Source organism: Lissotriton helveticus, chromosome 10 (assembly GCF_964261635.1).
Source record: "Lissotriton helveticus chromosome 10, aLisHel1.1, whole genome shotgun sequence".
NCBI lineage: Eukaryota > Metazoa > Chordata > Amphibia > Caudata > Salamandridae > Lissotriton > Lissotriton helveticus.
Genome location: NC_136071.1, coordinates 413,826,090 through 413,849,410, shown reverse-complemented (window position 1 = coordinate 413,849,410; position 23,321 = coordinate 413,826,090). Strand labels below are relative to the sequence as shown.

The window sequence follows — 23,321 nt, the reverse complement described above, 5'->3', positions numbered from 1 at the left end:
CCGGGACTACATATCCCGGCAGCCTTCGCGGCGGCGCGTATCCTGACGCCACCAGAGCGCCAGGAGGGGCCAATAAAGACCAGAGCCCTCGGTGGAGTGGGTGGGAGTCCAGCAAAGCCACACTTACTTGGGGTGAGAAGCACATCGATCCATACCGGCATTGGGACAGCTGAGCGCAGGAGCGCCAGGAGAGAGTACAGACCACACCGCCTTGCCGCCATCACCTACCACCAGCCGCGCCGCCGCTCCGGGACTACATATCCCGGCAGCCTTCGCGGCGGCGCGTTCCCTGACGCCACCAGAGCGCCAGGAGGGGCCAATAAAGACCAGAGCCCTCAGAGTCGCGGAACGCGCGCGGGACGCCCGGGGCTAAGCCCGGGCAAAGGGCGGGCCCTCTACGGCCCTCATCGGCCAGAAGAGGCTGGGCTGGGGCACCCCTCTTTCAGGTCATCGAGAGAAAAGGTATTTGTGCTCCCAGTATACGAGACCAAGTAGACTCAAATATTGAAGACGTGTCCACACCAGTGGGAGTGCGATCCAGTATGAGGAAGTTAGCTAAAAATACAAGGATGCCCACACTAAGGTCAAATACTAAACAACAACAAAAGGATAGCTCCCAACCGGCTCCTACATTAACTGCCATTAATTAGGCAGACAATAGGGGCTGTAACTGATGCCATAGCAAACACAGAGAGAAGGATGTCCCTACCACCCACTACTACCGCTATTATTATCCAAGATACACAGGAGGGGGACACGGATATGTCTGTAGTCACGCTGGATGCTTTAGATGGGCCCGATATTAGTTTAGGCGCTACTTCATCCTCCTTCGTGGATCTCCCGTGTGCTCAGGTTGCCACCGAAAAGAAAAAGGAGACATCAAATACAAACATAAGAAGGGCCACATTAAATAACACAAGGGCAAAAGGACCTAAATATCACTCAAACCAGGAGGGGAAAAAGGTTCAAAGTAAGACCACAAATCATAATTTGGTGTCACCCATAAATCCGCCAACACCAGGAATACCTTGTTGGATTACTAATATGGTGGCTGATTTGAAAGCCGACCTAGAAGATACTATCACAGCGCTAATTAAACCCCTTATATCAAAAATAGACAGGTTAACCTCTTTGGTAAACAATAAAGGACTTACTATAGTTAGACAAACAGTAACACAGGAAGGTAATACTCCAAAAGCAACACAGGAAAGGGGTTTGCTCAAAACGCAATCACAGGAAAAGGTCACATCAACAACTGAACTGCCACCAAATGGAAAAACGGGGGAAAAACAAACGAATGTTCATGTTGCACAAAATTTACCACAATCCTTGAACTCTGTCAATATCAATGAGGTAACAAAGGTTCCAACAAAGGATCCAACAAAACAACAATGTCAAGGTACTGTTCAGACATCAAATGTAAATAAAACTCAACACTCAAATGATAAAACAAATCCTACTACGCGAACGAATGCTTGGGAAAATAAATCCACACTGACCCATTTTAGGACATTTAATCTCCCCCCTGAAGCTTCGCCTTTTGTAGTAGTGTTAACAGGAGTACCGCCACTTAAAGAGGGTAAAAGGGAAACACATTTCAAATTAAAAAATAAATGTGTACAATGGTTGCAGCTAAATCGACCCCTACCCCATAACATATGTGGTGAAAGGAGGGGGGATTGGATTGGGAAAGGAACTAAATCAATAGGAGGGGATATAATAACTATTAATTTTAGAGACATTGCAGCAGTTAATTACATATGCAATGCACCCCCAAGTAAATCTCAAACCCAAATCCACCCCGTTCATTTATCATACTTTTATCCATATACGCAACAAAGACCTCCACAGAGATTTAGAATTTCAGATAATAGGGCTCGACAGATGGAACATCCGCATAGACCAGCCCAATGGCAAATGCCTCACCAAGTAGCAACCCCAACCTATGATAACCATCCCCTGTCCCAGTATGCGCACTGGAATAGGTTCAGTGCACTTGAAGATGTTGATTGACAAACACAGGACAAATGCCACTCTCTTGAGATCCCTATAGGATCGGAGAAGAAGGGATCAAGTGCAATAGACCTAGTAATAGATCTTGGAATACTTGGCACGACAGGACACAATAATGTGAAGGGACTCAATGAAAAGAGTTGTAACTCACAAAAAGGAAGGAAAAAAAGTAAGGAACAGCTAACCCTGCAAAAAACCTCAATACCAAACAGATATGGTAGTTACATCAGACCAGAAACCGACACCCTCAAACCCAATAGGGAGGTAGACCATGACCTAAATGGCCCAAATAAACAATGTACAGGGGCAAATAATGAATATATTGGAATTCTATCCTGGAACATTGCTGGACTAGCAACTAAATTTGACTTTCAGGATTGGCATAATTACATCACCAATTTCCAAGTCATATGTTTACAAGAAACATGGGCGGTTGATCCCAACCTATATAGTTTAGAAGGGTACAAATGCTTTGCTGTCCCGGCCTTAAATTCACCATCGGGGAGAGCAAGGGGTGGATTAATAATGTATGTTAACCTTCAAATTCAGGGTGTATGGTCGAGTTATAAGTGGGACTCACATAACATTCAAGTTGTGAGATTCCAAACTAATAATCTTAATCTTATTTTCATAAATTGGTATAATGCCGTTGGTACAACGGGAAAGGGGTCCGTGGTTAAGGAACTGGACTCCTGTTTAGAAAAGTTGAGTTGCGGAAAAAAGACACCAAACCCCCCAAATATAATACTCCTTGGGGATTTTAATTGTCATCTCTGTGATAATTTAAAACCGTTCAACAGAGATTGGTCAAGATGTACTATCTTGAAAGGGCCACATTTTGCCCATGTAGCGGAGGGATGGGAGATGGAGAAAATTGTGAAAAGATATGACTTGGATCATACCCTGGACCTCGCTACGTTGGGTGAAAAGGGAGATCTTACCCCAACCTTCAGAGGCAGAGGTTGCCAGTCGTATATTGATTTTATTTTAGTCTCTACCCCATTAAAGGGAAATATCAGTAACATGGCTATAGACACAAGTATTTTCAGTGACCATAACCCTCTGTTTATTGCATTAGGAGGGCCAGTTTTAAAAAAAATCCATTAATAGATCAGATATTATGGAAAAAGCAGTAGATCAGGGCAGAAGGATCAAATGGGCCAAGATTGATGGAGATAGGTTTTATAAACAACTGATAACGAAGGGTTTGAACGCCATAAATGTATGCCTCGATCCTCTTGTGGAAGGCGCACTAGTGGTTAGTGCATTTGAAGAGATTGCCCGCCAGGTAGATAAACTCCTGAGGACTTCTAAAAATAACATAGTACCATCAACTCCACGCTGGTTTGATTCTGCTTGCACCAAGGCACTAAAAAAAAACTAAAACTCAGCCTGAACACTAGACCCAGAAACAAGCAGACAATAGTACAACACAGAATAGAGTATAAAAATACACTGAATAAACGGAAAAAGAGTCTACAAATTCAAGCCTGGGAGGAACTAAGGGAAGCCGCTGAAAGGCGGGATACCGCAGCCTTCTGGAAAGTTATCAATACCCCTTGTTTTAAGGACCCAGGAGCACCAAAAATTATGAACAATATCCTACCTGAACAATGGCAAACTCACTTCCAGAGCCTTTACAACTATATAGGGCATTCAACTGAAGGGGAAGGATCAAGACTAAGGCTAGTAAAATGTACAAAATTGGACTTTTCCCTGGAAGAAGTCACATCTGCTATAGCTGGGCTCAGTAAGAACAAAGCACCCGGACCTGATGGAATACCCCCCGATCTTTTTTTGAGCAATATAGATCTCTGGGCACCGCTGCTCACGAGGGTTCTGAACGAGGCAGTGGTGGCAGGACTGCCTCGCTCTTGGTCAACAGCAACCATAGTGCCGTTCTATAAAAAGGGGAACCGGGACGACCCAAAATGCTATCGCCCCATATCACTTATAGATGTGACGGCGAAAGTGTTAGGACGCGTCATCTTACGCCGGTTGCAGGATTGGGCTGAGTTGCACCAGGTTCTATCAGACGTCCAATATGGTTTCAGGGAGGGTAGATCCACCACTGATCAATGTTTAAATCTGTACCTACTGACAGCAAAATATACCATCGCTGGTAGTGGGAATATATATATGGGTTTTATGGACCTCTCCGCGGCCTTTGATCGCGTAAACAGAGGAAAACTTTGGTCATTACTGCTACACCTAGGAGTGGACCCACCCCTTGTAGACGTCCTAAAAAATCTACACTGGAATACATCTGCAAGTGTAAGATACAACCAGGAGGGAAGTAAAACTGATTCCTTTGTATGTACCAGTGGAGTGAGGCAGGGCTGCATCCTAGCTCCATTCCTGTTCTCCATATATATAAACCGCCTGGAAAAGGAACTTCTCAAGCTACAGATAGACTCGCCCCAAATTGGCCATCGTGCGGTGCCAGTTTTATTATATGCCGACAACGCCGTATTGCTAGCCAGAACTCCCCGGGGACTGCAGAAGCTGATCGACGGCTTTGTTAATTTTATGGCCCAACTTGACCTATCAACTAATCTGGAAAAATCTTACATCATGGCAATAGGACCCAAGAAAAAAGGGAAAACTATCTACCACATTGGTTCACACGAAATTGAACAGGTGAGGACTTTTTCTTACCTAGGGGTACTTTTTGACAATCAGCTGACCTTTAAACCCCTGGTGGAGAAACACGCAATCAAACTGGCGGCGTCAACTGGTGCAATTATGGGATACGGGAGGAGACTGGGCAGATGGTCCCCAGAGCAGATATTAAATCTCTATAGATCAATATGTAGCGCCAAGGTCACTTATGGTGCAGAAGTCTGGGGCTTCACTGAAAAAAAACTACAACCAATACAGGTGGAAGAAAATAAATTGTTAAGAAGAATGCTAAAAGTCCCCCAAAGTGTACTGGCTATCATTATACATGAGGAAGTGGGAGAGCTGTATATTGAGGATCGGATCAGAAGCAAACCACTTTTAGCCTGGGTCAAAATCTGGACCAATCCGAATGCAACTTTTACAAGACAAATTATAAAAGACTGCCTTAAACGGGATAAATGGTCCTATATACCTTGGTTAAAGTACATTAAGGACTCGATGGAGGACATTGATTGTATAAACTTTTTTGCAGACCCAGAATCCCTTAACATTGAGAATAAAATAATGGTTAAAAGACTTTTTTTAGAACACTAGGGCAGAGAGGGAAAAACGAAAGACCACTGTTTTATCTTATTACCAACTAACAGTGAAGCAGGGACTGGAACCATACCTGAGGGTCATGCACAATGCCCAGGATCACTACATTATGACCCGCTTCAGACTGAATATGCTTCACCACCTGTTTTCTGTCCCCTCTGGGTTTAGTCTCACAGTGGAGGAGAAGGGTACCTGCGGCTGCGACTTTAGGTCTCCGCAGGATACCCTTCACTTTGTTTTATTATGCCCTTTTTATTCCGCCCCAAGGCGCAAGTTTTTAGTGGGGATCCTGAAAGAAACAAAACTTAGACAAGCTAAAAAGGCCTTGAGATTTTTACAGGAAGCCCCGGATGCCCACACACTGTTTTGTACTGTGAATTTTATTAGAGTTGCACTACGGTTAAGGAATACAAGAGAAGATAACTAACTGTTAAAAAACAATTCAAATTTTATAGGTATCTCCGTTCGTTAAACTAATGAAATACGTGCTTTTAAAACTTATGGAAATTTATATTTTTTAAAGTGTATATTGTGTATGAGCTTTTATGGTGTCTTTTTAAGTACCGAATAAAGATTAATGATTTGATTTGATTTACTTTGTCTACATCATATTCCACTAGTATAACTATCAGGTGCTTAATAGTGGGATTTTGTCCTTGTCTCAGCCTTCTGGCTAAACATAAACTCATCAACTCATGAAAAGTGAATGTGTCATATTTAGAAGGTGCCCTGGGAGGGTCCACTTCTGGTAGAAGCCCACTAAGCCCTAAATCCAAGGACATTTTCTAGTGAGGTGTGGTGTGTGAACCTACCTACACTAAATGGTATCTACTAGAACCTCTCTAGAGTTGTAGTCAGGGTGTGCTAAGCACTTTGCTCTACAACAACTAAGTTCAATAGAACTTAAAGTATTATAAGACTTGATTTATATGTACCTATTGGTACCTTAATGTGATCTTTCAGTTGATATTACAAGATTATATGGTAAAACAAATCCAAGCTCTTATCCCATCCGCTGCACACCAATGTGAGAAGTTAGTCTGGCATATGATGTCCACTATTCCAGTGGGCACCTTGCACCAGTCTAAACGACCCTTATTGATGGTGGTTGTAAAGTCAACCTTTCCTAGTGGTAGCATGGACCAGCAGTCTTAGGCTAAACTCCAAAGAGCATGTGAAGCTGTTTGTTTTACCAATTATAATCCCTTGAATACCAAATGAAAGGACACCACACAAGGTATATATTAAATATATATGTATTTATTTCTAACATGTCCCCTCTGCACTCTTTATGAGGTCAGAGATCGAAGTACATCACAAGTTACTCAACTAGCATACTATAAGTTGCACAAATACAGTTATGCCCTAGGGGCCTCACAAACCATATACTAGGTAAGTGGTATAAGGACCACCTCAGGAATAGTGAATAGGCCTAGGGCCTAGAGAATCGCTGGGGCTACACTAGACGACCAAAGGATAGGAAGTAGGAGACCCACGGGAGACGCGTGTAGTGTCTAAACACATTCGCGAGTTACCATTGACTTATAATGGGAACGTAAAAGTTACAAAGTTAAAGATTTAGGGCTCTTCCGGATGGACTACAACAAAACCACTTTAAAGTAAAACACTTCGAGAGTCAAGACCCACGGGAGCACCGGACTACTCGTGTTACCTAACCCAGGAAAGCCGGGTGCATAGGTGCCTTTTGATGTCGGGTTTCGTCGATCGTTTCAATGGAGATCTGCAAAAGGTGCTGCAGGCGACCAGATGAAAAGTGTCCGGGTGGATCCAAGGGTGGATCGAGGAACTGAAGAGCCTGAAAGCAGAGGGGACAGAGTCTGGGTCACTAGCCAGTGACCAGGAAGGAACCAGGAAGGAACCAGGCGATGTCGAGTCGATTTCAGGTGAAGAGGTGAAGCTTGTCTCTGCAGCCACAAGGACCAGGAGGCGTCAACGATGACCAGGAGCTGGATTCAAGCTGTCTTATAAAGGATCTAGTTGACTTTGGCATCGGTATCCGGGTTGAACCCAACAAGCCTTGGCAAACGCAACCCACACAGGAAGTGAAGATTGGCTTTGATTTAGACTAGCAAGATCTAGGGAGGTTCTCCATTGCAGGGAAGCTGGGGAAAGTCTGGATCAACCAGGCCAGCAGAGTAAATTCACAAAAAAGTCTTCAGAGGGCTAACTAGCTAGCAGGCTAGCAACTGGGAAGACGCATCAAGCTGAAATGCAGGAGCAGGCCCCACGCGTCACTCATGGAGTATGGAGGGCTGAGTTTTGGTGTAAATGGTGCTTAGGTATGGGGATTCTTGTACCCCTATGCACAACTGCGAGTTACCTCAGGAGTTGATGCAGTTAGCAAAATGCAGGAAGTCCAGGGTGTCCGGTACCACATCTCTCGTGTCCACCATGGGTATCAGCTTTGCTGTGGAGGTGGATCTGAGTCGGCGAAGTCTGGAAGTCCAGTTCCTGTGTCACTGAGTCTTCGAGTTCTGGCAGGAGCATCGACAAAGCAAATAGGCGTGTTACTGGTGGTGCCTGTTTGCACAGGGTGGTCACTCCTTGACCACAAGGGAGATGTCTTCAGTCTTCTAGTCGAAATAGAACTTCGAAGGTCCAAGAGTTTCATATCAGAGTTTCGTTCCAGGATAATCTAAAGTCCTGGGGACACAGCTCCTATCTTTATACTGATTTTAGGGGCCGGATTACCTGCTAGGTCTCTCCTATGGGTGGACCTGGGAACTTTGTTCAGTTTCGCACCAGATCGGGGCTGGAGTGCCCCAGCAACTGGTTTGAACCGGGCTATGCATGGAGCACCTTATGTGCCCCAGGCAGTGTCTGGAAAAGCATCTTTCCATTCAACCCACCCTGCCCCAATACACTACAGGCTGTCGGTGGAGGTGCTAGCACCTCCCTTGACAGGAAACCGATTGTCCAGGCCTCCCTTGCTGGAGTTTCATCCAGCAGCAGGAGGTCAGACTCGTGTCTGTGGCAGCAGCATCCATTTTGTGATGCTGAGGCTCTGTTTAACTTTAACCGGGAAAAGCAGGAACTACATGTCTTCTCCCTCTAGAAGGTTGGAATGCTACACCCACCGCGAAGACTGGCGGGGGGGTAGTATTCCAATGTGTTTGACACCTTCCACGACATGTTTTGATAAAGCCAAACCAAAGTTAGCATCAACCGCGAGGATTATAATGCACTTAAGAGTATATGGTATGGCTATATCATAGAACAGCTATAAGGAGATGGTTCCGAAAGCTGCAGAGGGGCTCAGCTCATGCTAGTGCACCCTTTCACATAAAACCAAGCACTCTGCCTCCAGGATTGTTAAGGCCTGCCATAGGAGGGACTTATAGGTTACTATGGGCCAGATGTAGGAAGGTTATTGCCGGTCGTAACTGCCAAATTAACGACTTTCGGCCGTTACTGACCGGAAATAGGCTTTTCTGATGTAGGTGCCAAAATTAAGGATTCGGTAATTTACCGAATCGGTAATTTAAGGAATCGGTAAATTACAGATTTCTTAAATACCGATATGATAAATTACTGACTTCCTCATGTAGGGAGCACTTAAATGAGTGCTTATCCCATGTTAGGATTTGTTATTTACCACCAACTACAAGTTGGTGGTAAATAACGGAAAAAAACAAAAAGCTATTTTATGCAAATTCCTTAGGGCATGTATGTCTGCAACATGTGCACCCATACACAATTGAGGGGTGCAACAGGGTGTCAAAGTGACACCCTGCCACCCTTCAATGTTTTCCCCATTTTACCGAATCGGTATTTACCGATTCGGTAATTGCCGTTCATTCCTATGGGCCTCCAGGCCCATAGGAATTGATGGCAATTACTGAATCGGTAATTACCGAGTCGGTAAATACCGGATCTTAACGATTCGGTAATTTTTACCGATTAATTTGCTACATAGCATATACCTATGCCCGGGGTACCTATGGTACACTATACAGGGGCTCACAAAGGTGACCCAATACCCAATCTGGTATGTACCTAAAGTACATGGTATCAATTTAGAGAGAGAACAGCTGGGCTGTGGGTCTGATTAGCAGGCCCACAGCCGCACTAAAGTCGAAAAACCAGAGAATCACAGCAAAAAGTGGGGGTGACCATAGGAAGCAGACCGTACTCTCCTACACCCATTCACAAGCTTCCAAGCCTTCTTCCAAAGGAATGGATGTGCACAATGCAGTGACATCTATTGTACACAGAATTATATCATGCGACTCTAGTGCCACTGTTTCTAGAAGTTGTAAAAAATGTGCCGTATCTCTCACGTTTGTGACCCAACTCTGCACGAAAGGCTGCAAAAACTCATCAATGTACTGGCCCAGTGGCTCGAAAAAGGACCCACAGCTACTAACAATAGGTCTGAATGGAGGGTTTTGTAAACTTTTATGAATCTTCGGCAATATGTAGTCTCGGGCATGTAGGATGTTGTGTGATTAGGTATTTCTTTGTGTTCGCGTTTATCCATTCCATTTCCAAAGCTCTTTTCAGAATGAACTCTAGTGTCTGTGTTATTTCCATTGCAGAGTCATATGATAACTTCAAATATGTTGTTTGATCATTAACATGTTCTGATACTTTGGTCTCATAAAATTTCGTGTCCATTATAACCAGGGCTCCTCCCTTATCCGCTGTTTGAATGGTAATCAAAGTTTCATTGGCCAACTCTTTGATAATGTTTTGTTCATGCTTGTTAATGTTTTTCCTGGTGTTTTTATTCCATTGTAATTTCTGTACATCCTGTTTAACCAGTATTTCAAAGGTGTCTAAAATCTTGTGTGATACTGGTGGCATGTAGGTGCTGGGAGTTTTAAATTCTTTGTACTCTGAAATTTCTTTTTGTGAAAACTCAGGCATAGTAGGAACTATGTTATTAAAGAAATCACGTAGTCTCAATGACTGCATGAATTTGAATAGACTGATCTCTATCTGAAATTTATTGCTGCAATATGTTCTTGCTCCGCAGGTTTTGACTGACCATTTCCTTTCCCGCGGCGAGTTTTCTTGAATCCTTTTTTTCCAGTGGTTTTCCAGTTGCTGGACCGTTTTCTAAAAAACCAGGCTGTTGTTGGGAAATTGCTCCACTGCCTGAAGCTTGTGCTCTGTCACTTTCAATGGCTGTTGAAGATGTTTCTGCCCTTAAAGGTTGTCTAGAAATGGACATTTCTTGGTCAGAAACTACACTCTGCTGTGACGATGTCGCAGTTTTTGGTGGAGGTCTTCGCTGGGCGTACACCTCTGCCCAGGTGTACACCTTGTTTAACTTATAGTCTATGGTGTCTCATTTATACTTCCTTAATTTCTGATATTGCGTATCTTTACCATATTTTTCTAATTTGTCATTGAGTTCCCTCAATGTAGCATCCCACTGTTCCGCCTCCATTTGCCTGGTTAATTCATTTTTTAAAAGATCAATCTCCTCTTCTAGATCCTTAATAGTTTTAGCCAATTCTTCAACCAGCAATAGGATAAAATCAAGCGAGCATTTGTTTAGAATCGCATACCACTTTTCCATGAAATGTTTATTGAATTGGAACTTGAATAGCATTGGTTCCGCTTTTTGCTTACTTACAGCGTTGGAGCAGGGCGCTCCGCTGTATCTCTCCCCTGCTGCCAGCTATTATAGAAACATTCATCATCTGCCCACTAGCCGCTGGCCCTGCCTTGTAGTCCCCCCGCCGCCGCTATTACAACTAAGCGGCCGCCGAGTGGGGGATTACCTTCCCCAGCAGGCAGAGCAGCAGCGACGACAGCCATGCGCCAGGAGGCGCCTTAAAATATCGTCATTGCCGGGGGAGCGGGTGTTCCGCTTTTTGCTTACTTACAGCGTTGGAGCAGGGCGCTCCGCTGTATCTCTCCCCTAATGCCAGCTATTATAGAAACATTCATCATCTGCCCACTAGCCGCTGGCCCTGCCTTGTAGTCCCCCCGCCGCCGCTATTACAACTAAGCGGCCGCCGAGTGGGGGACTACCTTCCCCAGCAGGCAGAGCGGCAGCGACGCCAGCCACGCGCCAGGAGGCGCCTTAAAATATCGTCATTGCCGGGGGAGCGGGTGTTCCGCTTTTTGCTTACTTACAGCGTTGGAGCAGGGCGCTCCGCTGTATCTCTCCCCTGCTGCCAGCTATTATAGAAACATTCATCATCTGCCCACTAGCCGCTGGCCCTGCCTTGTAGTCCCCCCGCCGCCGCTATTACAACTAAGCGGCCGCCGAGTGGGGGACTACCTTCCCCAGCAGGCAGAGCGGCAGCGACGCCAGCCACGCGCCAGGAGGCGCCTTAAAATATCGTCATTGCCGGGGGAGCGGGTGTTCCGCTTTTTGCTTACTTACAGTGTTGGAGCAGGGCGCTCCGCTGTATCTCTCCCCTGCTGCCAGCTATTATAGAAACATTCATCATCTGCCCACTAGCCGCTGGCCCTGCCTTGTAGTCCCCCCGCCGCCGCTATTACAACTAAGCGGCCGCCGAGTGGGGGACTACCTTCCCCAGCAGGCAGAGCGGCAGCGACGCCAGCCACGCGCCAGGAGGCGCCTTAAAATATCGTCATTGCCGGGGGAGCGGGTGTTCCGCTTTTTGCTTACTTACAGCGTTGGAGCAGGGCGCTCCGCTGTATCCCTCCCCTGCTGCCAGCTATTATAGAAACATTCATCATCTGCCCACTAGCCGCTGGCCCTGCCTTGTAGTCCCCCCGCCGCCGCTATTACAACTAAGCGGCCGCCGAGTGGGGGACTACCTTCCCCAGCAGGCAGAGCGGCAGCGACGCCAGTCACGCGCCAGGAGGCGCCTTAAAATATCGTCATTGCCGGGGGAGCGGGTGTTCCGCTTTTTGCTTACTTACAGCGTTGAAGCAGGGCGCTCCGCTGTATCTCTCCCCTGCTGCCAGCTATTATAGAAACATTCATCATCTGCCCACTAGCCGCTGGCCCTGCCTTGTAGTCCCCCCGCCGCCGCTATTACAACTAAGCGGCCGCCGAGTGGGGGACTAGCTTCCCCAGCAGGCAGAGCGGCAGTGACGCCAGCCACGCGCCAGGAGGCGCCTTAAAATATCGTCATTGCCGGGGGAGCGGGTGTTCCGCTTTTTGCTTACTTACAGTGTTGGAGCAGGGCGCTCCGCTGTATCTCTCCCCTGCTGCCAGCTATTATAGAAACATTCATCATCTGCCCACTAGCCGCTGGCCCTGCCTTGTAGTCCCCCCGCTGCCGCTATTACAACTAAGCAGCCGCCGAGTGGGGGACTACCTTCCCCAGCAGGCAGAGCGGCAGCGACGCCAGCCACGCGCCAGGAGGCGCCTTAAAATATCGTCATCACCCGCGATGCGGGAGCGCCCGGGGCTAAGCCCGGGCAAAGGGCGGGCCCTCTACGGCCCTCCAAGGCCAAACAAGGTGTGGCGTGGCGTGGCGTATTCCCTAACGTGTACTACTCCGTACCTGGTCATATTGATCATATACGTTTCCAATTAATCTTCAGAAATGTTGACATCTGTTCCGGACGATCTGCCACCCAGGGTAGGTGTTTCTATCTTGGGTCCTTTGGACAAATATTTTCCAAGAGCGATTGCGGAGGTTGATAGAGACATGGCACTTGCGGAGCGGCGGGCTGCTCGTCGTCTTTCTATTGAGCTGTTAAAAAACACGGCAACTGCCTCTTCTTCCAAGGTTACCAATGGTTTACATCTAGATAACGACTCCATGGGAAATACAGACGCTGATCTGTTTAACACCGAGAGTATTCCCCTAATATTTCAAATCAGCTCGTCCCCTAAAAATACCATACTCGCTGATACTCAATTAGATCTAGCCCCCCCCAGTAGTAATCTAATTATCGATCTTAATGATCTCGATACGCCCAAACCTCAGCAGGCTTTTGAACATTCTATTCTAACCCCCACTGGGGTACAAACATCATGCATGGGGGCTGAACAGCAAATGCATTCAGGTACTCTTCCTCCTGTGGTTTCTAAAACAAAAGCACCGTCTGTAACAAACCTTATAAAAAAGAAACAGCAAATTATTCGCTCACCCCCAAAAAAACGTAGAAAAAGAGGCTTGGGAAATATAAACACTCCAGTCCGTAAATTATTGCCTTCTAAAGACGTACTTAGAAAAGAACTATTAGGAATTGTAGAAGGGGTAGTTAATACTTCCGAAAACATAAACCCCTCTCATGCTCCACCTTCTATAAAAGACTTTGTTGATGCAATGGAACACCTATTGAAAGCTCTACTACTCCCTATAGTAGAGAGAGTTAAGAAAATTGGTGCGCAATTGGATACCCTCATGGAACGTCCTATTAAAAAAAAAACAATCAGTAAGGATATAGTTAAATCAACTACCACAAAGGAGTCAGCAAAAATCATGAGTAAGGTTAAGAGTATACCTGTAGTTAGCACCCCTACTGCTCAATCTTCTTCTGATAAATTAAACCAGTCAATGACAAAGTTTCTATTGTTCCATCAAATACGCCTTTAAACCTACAGTCACAGTCTTCCCAAATAAATTCTCTTATGCAATCAGCCAGAATGGGTAACAAAAAGCCCATACCAGGTACGAATAAGGATGGTTTAAAATCCACAAGATTCCCACGCGAAAGAAACGTGGATTTACCTCCAGCTGCTTCACATAACGTTATTGTACTAACGGGGGTTTTGCCTTTACCTTCCGGATCCCACGAAAACCACACCAGCCTGAAGAATAAAGTCATCTATTGGTTAAAAACTAATAGGCCATTGCCACCCCACATAGACGGTGACATTGTCACTGTGAGACGGACTAATTGGGTTGGAGTGCGCCCTAAAGACATAGAGGGTGATGTAGTAATTATCACTTTCAAAGATCCTAGAGTTATGTTGCACATTAGGGACTGGTTTACAGATTATGACAGGGGCTCGATTACACCTAAAGTCTTGTCTTACTTTTATCCGGAATCCCTAATGCCCCGCGAATGGCCCCGTCCTAGACAGCATTATGATAATTATTCTTTCCCTCGTCAACAAAGATTACCATATAACTCCTACCCCCCTAGGCATAGAGTCATGGAAAATATATTTCCTTCTCCTTTTTCACATGACTTTGCCGGTTTTGGCCAATATCTGCCATCTACAACTCATCTTTGGAATATTCCTTGCCATAATCACTGTGCACCTCTTTCTGGTTTGGACAATAACAAATTACTTTCCCCTCTTGGCATAGATAAACATGGGATGGAGAATGAGCTTGGTAAAATCTCTGATGTATCACTGTCTAGCAGTGCCATCTTGTCCATAAAACTAGGTGACAAAGAGCCAGTAAGTGGAGAAACCTCCCTGGATCCCATAACTACTTTGTCTTGTGCACATCAGACAAACACTATAGAAACATCTTATACCCCTTCTGAAAGTCGAGCAACATTCTCTGAATTACAGATTCTTAGCTGGAATGTGGCTGGCATTTCTACCGAAATAGCTATACCATCATGGCTGGATGTGGTCAATTCTTTCTCAATCCTATGCTTTCAGGAGACTTGGGTGCAAACCCCGATACATCTTTTGGGTTTCCAGACTTTCCATTCTCCAGCAATAGAGAGCAAGCAAGGTAGAAAAAGGGGGGGGGGTTGTGTATATATGTTAATGTTGCTATAGGGTTGAAGGTTCGGAAACATCATTGCAGCGATTCGTATCAAATAATTGTCATTCAAATAGGCATATCTCTGAGTTTATTAATAATACATTTTTATAATAATATGCCGGTACAGGGTTTGGAGAAAACTTTATATGAATTGTCCCAAGCAATTGTTTCTATTAAAGAGCAGTGTGGGGGGGAGTGGGTGCTTGCCTTTATGGGCGACTTTAAATGTCATACCTGTCAATATGCTTCATGGGGAATATGTGAGTTTTCTTCTACTCCAGAAAATGAATCTGATGACATTTTAAATAATTTTTTGCACTCAAAAACAGGGGAGGTATTAAATAATTGTTTAGTTTCTTTTAACTTAACATTTGCTAATGACCTATGCTTTCCACCGAGACCATTTAAACCTTCCTTTCATGGAAGAGGTTCAAATTCGACTATCGATTTTGTATTCCTCTCTAAGACACATGCATCCTTGTTATCCTCTTGGGATACTCTTGATCATATATATGGTGACCATTACCCTCTGGCCTTCTCTATATTGTTACCACCTCCTAGCAGTTGTCACAATATTCCCTCCATAAGATATGAACAACCAATTAAAATAGGGGCGATAAACGGTTATACCCTAAAATGGGAAAAAATTTATCCTGCTAGCCTCCTTAAAAATCTGTTGCAACAGAGGTAGGAGGAGGTACATATTTGTCTAACCCTGGCAGAGCATCCACAATTAATCCTTACTGCTTTTTTGAAAATACAGGAAAGTTTAAAAAAGTTACTTACCCGCCAGTATAAGACAGGTCCTATTACACTTAAAGGATGGTTTGACAAAGATTGCACAAGAGCCCTAAAATCTTTGAAGAAAGCTCTACATTCCATTCCGAAGCTACCTCTGGAGATTCGCCAGGCTCGAGCTCGATACCGCCTTGCCATAAAAAATAGGAAAAAATCTCTGAAGGCGGAAGCTTGGCGGACTATGTTATTATCTTGTGAGAGCCGCGACTCCTCAGCATTCTGGAAATTTGTGAATGCCCCACTTCCGTGGGTCACATTGCCTGAGAGGAGGTTGGACTTGGCAATTGATGGAGACACATGGGCTGCTTACTTTCAACAGCTATATAGCAAACCAAGCCCTTCTAATACTTCTCCAGTGGCCCCAACTCCTCTTACCAACAGCACCACTTTGGGCTTGAGTAGGGGTCTTTCTAGCATTGTTTTTTCATGTGAGGAAGTTATGCTCGCTATGAGAGAGAGCCCTTCTGGGAAGGCCCCCGGCCCAGACGCTATTCCAGTGGACGTTTTTAAGGCCGAAATAGACTTCTGGGCCCCATTATTAACCTCTGCCTTGAATTCTGCAAATGCGTATGGCCAAATTCCAACTTGGACTGAGGCGATTGTGGTACCCATATACAAGAAGGGAGATAGGCATGTGCCCTCTTGTTACCGGCCTATCTCCCTTCTTGACTCGTTAATGAAGGTAGCGGGGCGAATCATCTCAAAACGCATCCACAAATGGACAGAGGAGGAGGACGTACTTTCCAGACTTCAATATGGCTTCCGAACTGGTAGGGGTACAGTTGAACAGAGCTTGAACCTATACTTTTTAATGTCGAAATATGTGGAGGCAAAAAAGGGCAATCTTTTTGTAACATTCATAGACTTGAGTTCAGCGTTCGACTGCGTGGACCATGAACAGTTATGGAGTACTCTTGAGCAGCAGGGGATGAATTTATCTAATCTCAATTTTATTATCAATTTGTATAGGGATGCGGGGGCTAGGATGCGGTACGGACAGAGGGGGGAGTGTTCCCCAAGATTTACTAATATGAGAGGGGTGTGGCAGGGGTGCATATTGGCCCCCCTGCTTTTCTCTCTTTACATAAATGCTGTTGGTGATCATCTGCAGAGCGTCGAATGTGATTATCCGAAGGTGGGGGGCCATGCCGTTCCAATCCTGTTGTATGCCGATGACGCGGCTATACTGTCTCAAACAAGATTGGGGCTGCAAAGGGCAGTCACCAAATTTACACTCTTTATGCATGAAAGGGGGCTGAAAGTAAACATTGGCAAGACGTTCTCCTTGGCTTGTAGTAAGGGAACAAAGAAAACCCCATGTCCAATATTTATTGTAGGCCAAAAAATAGATACAGTTGAACATTTTCCATACTTGGGCATCCACTTTCATAGAAAGGTGACCTGGCAGTCTGCCGTTAAAGCAAGAAAACTTGCTTTCACTAGAGCTATTGGGGCGCTCCGAGACTTTGCCAGTAAATTAGGGGGGAGACCAGTTAAGCAGCTTATTACCATCTATAGAGCTAAATGTGTCTCAACCGCTATTTACGGGGCTGGCCTCTGGGGGATTGACACCATATCACCCATTCAGATAGTGGAGAACCAGTTCCTTAGGTACCTATTAGGGGTCCCAAAGTCAACATCAATCTACATGATCCACATTGAGTTGGGGCTACCGTACATCGCAGATGTAATTAAAACTGAGCCCCTTCTTTTGTGGCATAAGATTTGGACCACTACTGAGACTGCACTAAATCGAGAAATAATTTTAGACAACCAAAAATTGGAGGGGGCAAAACATACAAAATGGATGTCATATGTTAAAAATGTTTGTTGTGAAATTGGACGCCCAGAGTTTTTCAACGACCCTCTGACCATGGAGCACATTACAAGGAAAGCCCTGAGAAAGCTTCTAATGGACCATCTAGAAGCAAAGAGGTGGACTATTCAAAAACTTAAGAAATCAATTCTGGACTTTCAAAGGATTACTTTGATCCAGGGGCTACAACTATATCTTTTAACTGATATTCCTTGTTTTTCAAGAATGCTCCTCTCCAGATTTAGACTGGGCTCCTTCTTTCGGTTAGTGACCTTTCCTTCCTGCAATGATTGGTCCCAAAATTTGCCCCCCTGTCCATGCGATGACACCTCACCCCAATCCAACATCCATTCCATACTATTTTGTAAATACTATGTAGCCCCTAGAAAATCTTTATTGAAGCCATTACTGAAGATTTGGGGACTGAGGTCTTGTAAAGATGCCTTTGACCGCTTACAACAGTTGGAGGATAGGAATGTGATATCCGCCATGGAAAAATTCTTAAAATTGCTGCTAAAATTTAGGAATTCGATAGCATAGGTTATATATATTTGCAATTTTATCCATGTTATTTATAAACTTTTTTAAACATTGTTTTTATGATACACGTTTTATCTCCTGTCCTTGTGCTTTTCATTTGGCTTATATTTGCCTTTTTCATTTAATTAATGTAATGTATGCTTTCATGATATCCTTGTGATAACGAATAAAGCTTATTTTGATTTGATTTGATTGGTAAACGTAACCCCTGGCGAATCCTTTGCACTTTGTGATATTGAATGAGCATAGACGCATGCAATTTTTGATTAAGTACTCTTCTAGATAGAAACTCTAACTGTCGCAATTGTTGAGTGATCGATCCACTTTTTTTGCTGAAGGTTTGTATGTCAAAGAATATTGAGTAAATGTGCGCAGCTTGAGCTGAAGTATAAGTTTTAGTATCTGCTTTGTTGTCAGTGATATTTGAAATAGAATTGAACAACATTTTGTACTCAGTGGGTGCTTCAGCACTAGTAGCTCAACAAGTACTGAAATAATGGGTGTACTGCGCACTCCTGTTTTAATACTAGACTCCTAATTTTTGACTAATCAAATGTTTGAGTCAGGGCGTGCTAGGCGGGAAGGAGGCAGATAACCTCCACTATTACATTAAAAAAAATACCACAAGTATCGACTGATCACTTGACCCTGCCTGCACTGCGAAATGCAAACTCAACGTGTTTTCAGTTTTAAACCTCAGTTTCCTACTGTTTATAATATTTAGCACAGTTACCTTTATGTGACTGTCTCAAAAACTTAAATCAATAAACCTTTTCAAAATTCATTTAATGAAACTTAATAGTCTGTCAACATCGTTAACACAATTTTAACATAAGCAAAATCGACCTATACAATCAAGTAAAACATAATCATGAATGCCCCGATTACTTACCGGTAATCTTCATTACTCCGAGTATAGTCTTCCTCGCCACATGACTAACAAAGTGAGCTTCAGCTCCACACCAGAACCCTCCAAAGCAAAAAGTCAGCCTCCCATGCCTCCCATCAATTCCCAATATGGCCTACCCATTACACCCCTGACCTCTATAAGAGGCGTGCCGGCCCAACCCATCAGCCTGTTTTTTTTAGTTCTGCGCTGCATATTCACCAGTGCATCAGGTAAGTTGGGGAGAGGTCCTGCTCCAGCAGGTCCCTGGGCGCTGGGTCGGCCATATTGGGAAGGTAATTCACATTAATGCTGCCGTGGATCCCAATGCATTTCGGGATGCAAGATTCCTTCTTCAGGGGAACTGTAAAAATAAAACACGCTTTATTAAATTTTGCACACAACGCAAATTGGTTTGAGTCACTGTTATCAGTAAATCAAAAGGACCTGGTTCATTCTATAGGAAAAATTAAAACAAAAAAGAAACCTTCACCACAAAGATAGTGAACCAGCAAAAAAAAGGTGATCAATGTGACTGATGTGTGAGCTACTTGGAATCCACTTACCGACAAGTCCTGCTTTGTCCATGTAATGCACTGCAGCATTGTGCCAAATCTTAGTAAATCTGGGTCCTAATGTAAAACATAGCTCTCTTTGCAAATCAAGCTCAGCCCTTGGCTAATGCAGGCTCAGTCAAGTTAAGTATTGCTCACGGGTTTCTTCTCACTTGAAGCTAAATGCTGGAGGTCCCTGGGCCACTCAGTTGAGGGGACCTTGTTAGATGAGAATCCACATACAAATAACACTTGGGCATTTTCCTGTATTTAAACTTATGGGTTTCTTCTCATAAGCACAAAGTAAACGAGCTACTGGTAATTGTATGCAGTCTCATGACTGATGCTGCAGGGTTGCTTAACCCGATTTTTCAAGGTGATGGCATATTAGTAAGAGACCTCTCGGCAGACTCTTAGAAGGATATTGAATTGTGTTAAAATGTCAAACTGAAATATATTGTGGTCAGCGTCTTGTTCTTGTCTCTAATTCATAAAACTGAGCTCAAGTTAAGCTTTTTAAACCTATTTTACTAGCACTTTCTTAATGTTGTTGCTATTTCCTACCCCTTATCTTCGTTGCTCACTCAGTCTTTCCCCCTTATGAGCTTTTTACCTTTCCTTCATTTACCCTGCTCTTTAATTAGACGCTTCCACATACCCTGTTCTCACCACTTTCTTTAGGCTCTCTCGCCTCCTTCCACTCCACCTTCCTTTGTCTGTCCAGCCTTCCCTTGCTCAATTCCATGCCTCTTTTCCAGAACTTACTGCCTAGTTTTTTCACTCTTCCATCGTGCATTATTCTCTACATCCTTTCATTTCTCCCACGCTCCTTTTTTATCCACCTTTGACACTTTTTTTCTAAGTCCTTTATACACTTTAATCCTTTCTTCCTTTCCTTTCTTCCTCTCTTGCTTCCTTCATATCCAACTTTCCTACTTGTTTCTTTACTCTGTTGTTCCCTTCTTCCAACCCCTTCTCCCTACCTCCCTCTCATGATAGCTGCCCTCTTTCCTATTGCATCCCCCCTTCATCCTCCCTTCCATCCTCGAATTGTGCCTTTCGTTTTTTTCTTTCATTGCATCCTTAAGTTGTTCTTTCTGCCTTCCTTCCTTTCCCTGTGCCTTTCTACTATGCCTCCTTCCAACTTAATTTTTACCTGACTCTGTTTTCCCTACATCCGATTTACCGACAAGCTTTCCTTATTTTCCCTTTACATTCTTCTTTTTCTTTCTCTTTGTTGACTGTTTTCTCTTTCTCCCATCAATTTATAGGGTATTTCCGTTCATGAGGAGGCAGAGGCATTCCAGTCCCAGTCCAGCACTGCTATTTCCGGTGGAGCAAGATCCAAAGATGGATGTGAAAAACAAAGTCGTAATCGTCTCGGATTTCCCACAGGTGGAAACTTAGGACACTACAACTTTTTTACGCCTTTTCCATGCTCTCGTCAGAACTCTTCTCTATGACTATCTCCTTTTTAAGTGAATAGGTTTAGGTTAGTTCAACAAAGAACTGATTTATAAGCGTCCCTGAAAAAATGTCTTCCAAAGGGTGAGCTGGAGAAAAGGCTGTAGGGGTCGTTTATGTTCTGCCAGACATGAGAAAAACAAATATATAGGCCCTGAGTGCTATACATTAGCGAGTAGTAGAGCAGTAAACATCTGTGTTGTGTTGGGAATCTAGATGCGACTTTGTTCCTTACAGCAGAAGAATAGTTCATACATTTGCCGGTTATGATATTATAGTATTACCCTGACCTTTTAGGAAGACGATTAAATATTGCACAGCCACAAGGCTACTTTTAATGTAGTGGCTTATTTGGGGTTGGGGGTGGAATTCAAATACTTACAGAAGATGAAAGCTGATCATGTTAAGTAACTTAATTACCACTGTATAATTAATATTTTCTAAAGGTATTATTTAATTATAATAAACAATAATAATTATCAGTCAGGAAGGGACTGAAATCCATAAAGATAGATGCAGCACAGAGAAAAGGGGATTAACAATAAGTGCATACCTCAATCTTCCTTAGAGGCATATTTATGAAATTGTAATGCAACACAGCGGAACAAGTCATTTTACTGTTCTGCGTTATAGAGAAGGGGCAGGAATGCACTGTGTGTATTACAATACCGGTCATTCCTGTCCTTTCCCCAGCGCTGGTGCACAATGGGCTGCCTAACGCCAACACGGGCACCCTTGACATACGGTGCGAGGATTCCTGCATTACATGTAGGATTTTTTTTTTTTTGCAGGAAGGAGGACCTTCCTGCACAAAAACAATCATGAGAGGCATATTCCTCTTTCTATGTGTGCTGCAGGATAACATAGAAAGAAGAAGTAACGGGGAGAAAAGGAGATGTTTCTCCTTGTTACGCCTCCCCTGATAAAGGTGTGTCTTTTTGGTGCATTCCCAGGTCTACCAGTGATGATAAATCTGGGAATGCCTCAAAATCCATGGGAACTGCGAGGGAACACCAATGCAAAGCCCTTGGAATGTCTGCCCAGGCCGGATTAATGGTACACATCGATTTGCATTGCGTTGCATTACTCCTGACTTATCAAGCCACGCAGGGCCATGCAAAGTGTCTTTGTGTGGCTTGATTAGTTGTATTTTAAGGTTTGTGTTGTGCATGCACCATGTTGCTTGGTGCAAACGAGATGCAAATCATTGACAAATAGGGCCCCTAGACCTTAGTTGAAGAGGATTCTGGTCTGCTTCACAGCCCTCTCAAATCACACATATAGGAAATGTTTTAGTAGTCTACTAATGTTTTGAAAAGACTATCAAACCAGCATTCAAAGTCTCACTTTAAACTTGAAGTGTTACAATTCTAATTTTTGATACTGTTTCCATAAGGTGTTCCCCTTGTTGGTTTGTCAATGGGGAAGTGGTTGGGACTAGTATGGTAACTATTGTTTTATAAGCCGTCTCATGCGCAGACCTTGCATGGCTCATAAGGGCAAACTAGCATAGAGCTTATAAATAAATGAATACGTTTATTGTTTGCAAATCTCCTCAGAAGTAGCACAATTAAAGGTTGTTCAGAAAAGTCTTATATACTGAAAAAACTGTGGGCCATATGTACAAGGACTGGCGAAAACTACAGCTAACTCTAGTTAGCTGCAGTTTTCTTACCGCTGTGTACTGCTGAAAACTATCGCCTTGTTAGCAACGTATGCACAAAACGTCGCTACATGGCGATAGCTTCAGGGATCAGCAGTGAAAACTGACCCTAACACAGGCCAATTAGCGCCCAAAAAACAAACGTTAGTCAGCCCAAAGTGAGATTTTTTGCCTCTATTGGAAAAAATAGCCTATAGAAAATAGTCCAAAAAAAATGAAATGCAGAATGGAGCAGCCAGAGCAAAAGGCAGCAAACATCAACAACCCCCTCAAGCCACCCAACATCCAGGATGACCAGGATGAGAGCCTGGATGCCTCGCAGGACCTGCGCCGGGAGCCTGGATGCCTCCTGGAACTGCGTCTGGGGCCTTGATGTCTCGCTGGACCTGCGTCTGGAGCCTGGAGTGGGATGCGGAGTAGCTGTGGAGTCGATGAGACGTGGCGTTAGACATTGAGGCGCGGCGATCGCTTGTATCTGGTGGTGAAGTCTGGCAGGTCACATGAAGACGCATTGCTGATCTGTGTGAGAAGACTGCCTTGAGCCCCTTGGAGCTGTGAATGGTAGAGGCGCTCCCGCGCACCAAAGTAGGGAGGTCTGCATTGCATACTATGATCCACCACTACACCGGGGTGCATGGAGGGGATTTCCAACAGTGGGCGAAGTCTCTCTGCATCACAGGCCGGATGATGTTTTGCTGGCCGGATGCTATGGAGGGTGAGGCCCCTGAGCTGT

The 23,321-nt window shown here is 44.3% G+C and overlaps 1 protein-coding gene across 1 annotated transcript in view; it reads left to right on the top strand.

The window, feature by feature from the left end:
• Positions 1-22,342, top strand: part of RGS11 (regulator of G protein signaling 11) — a 2,073,835-nt gene extending 2,051,493 nt beyond the window's left edge. Inside the window, exon 17 of the mRNA XM_078664273.1 lies at positions 20,733-22,342. Coding sequence (XP_078520399.1) covers positions 20,733-20,868 — 136 coding nt within the window. The 3' untranslated portion in view covers positions 20,869-22,342. The remainder of the gene's footprint in view (positions 1-20,732) is intronic.
• The last annotated feature ends 979 nt before the right edge of the window (positions 22,343-23,321 follow it).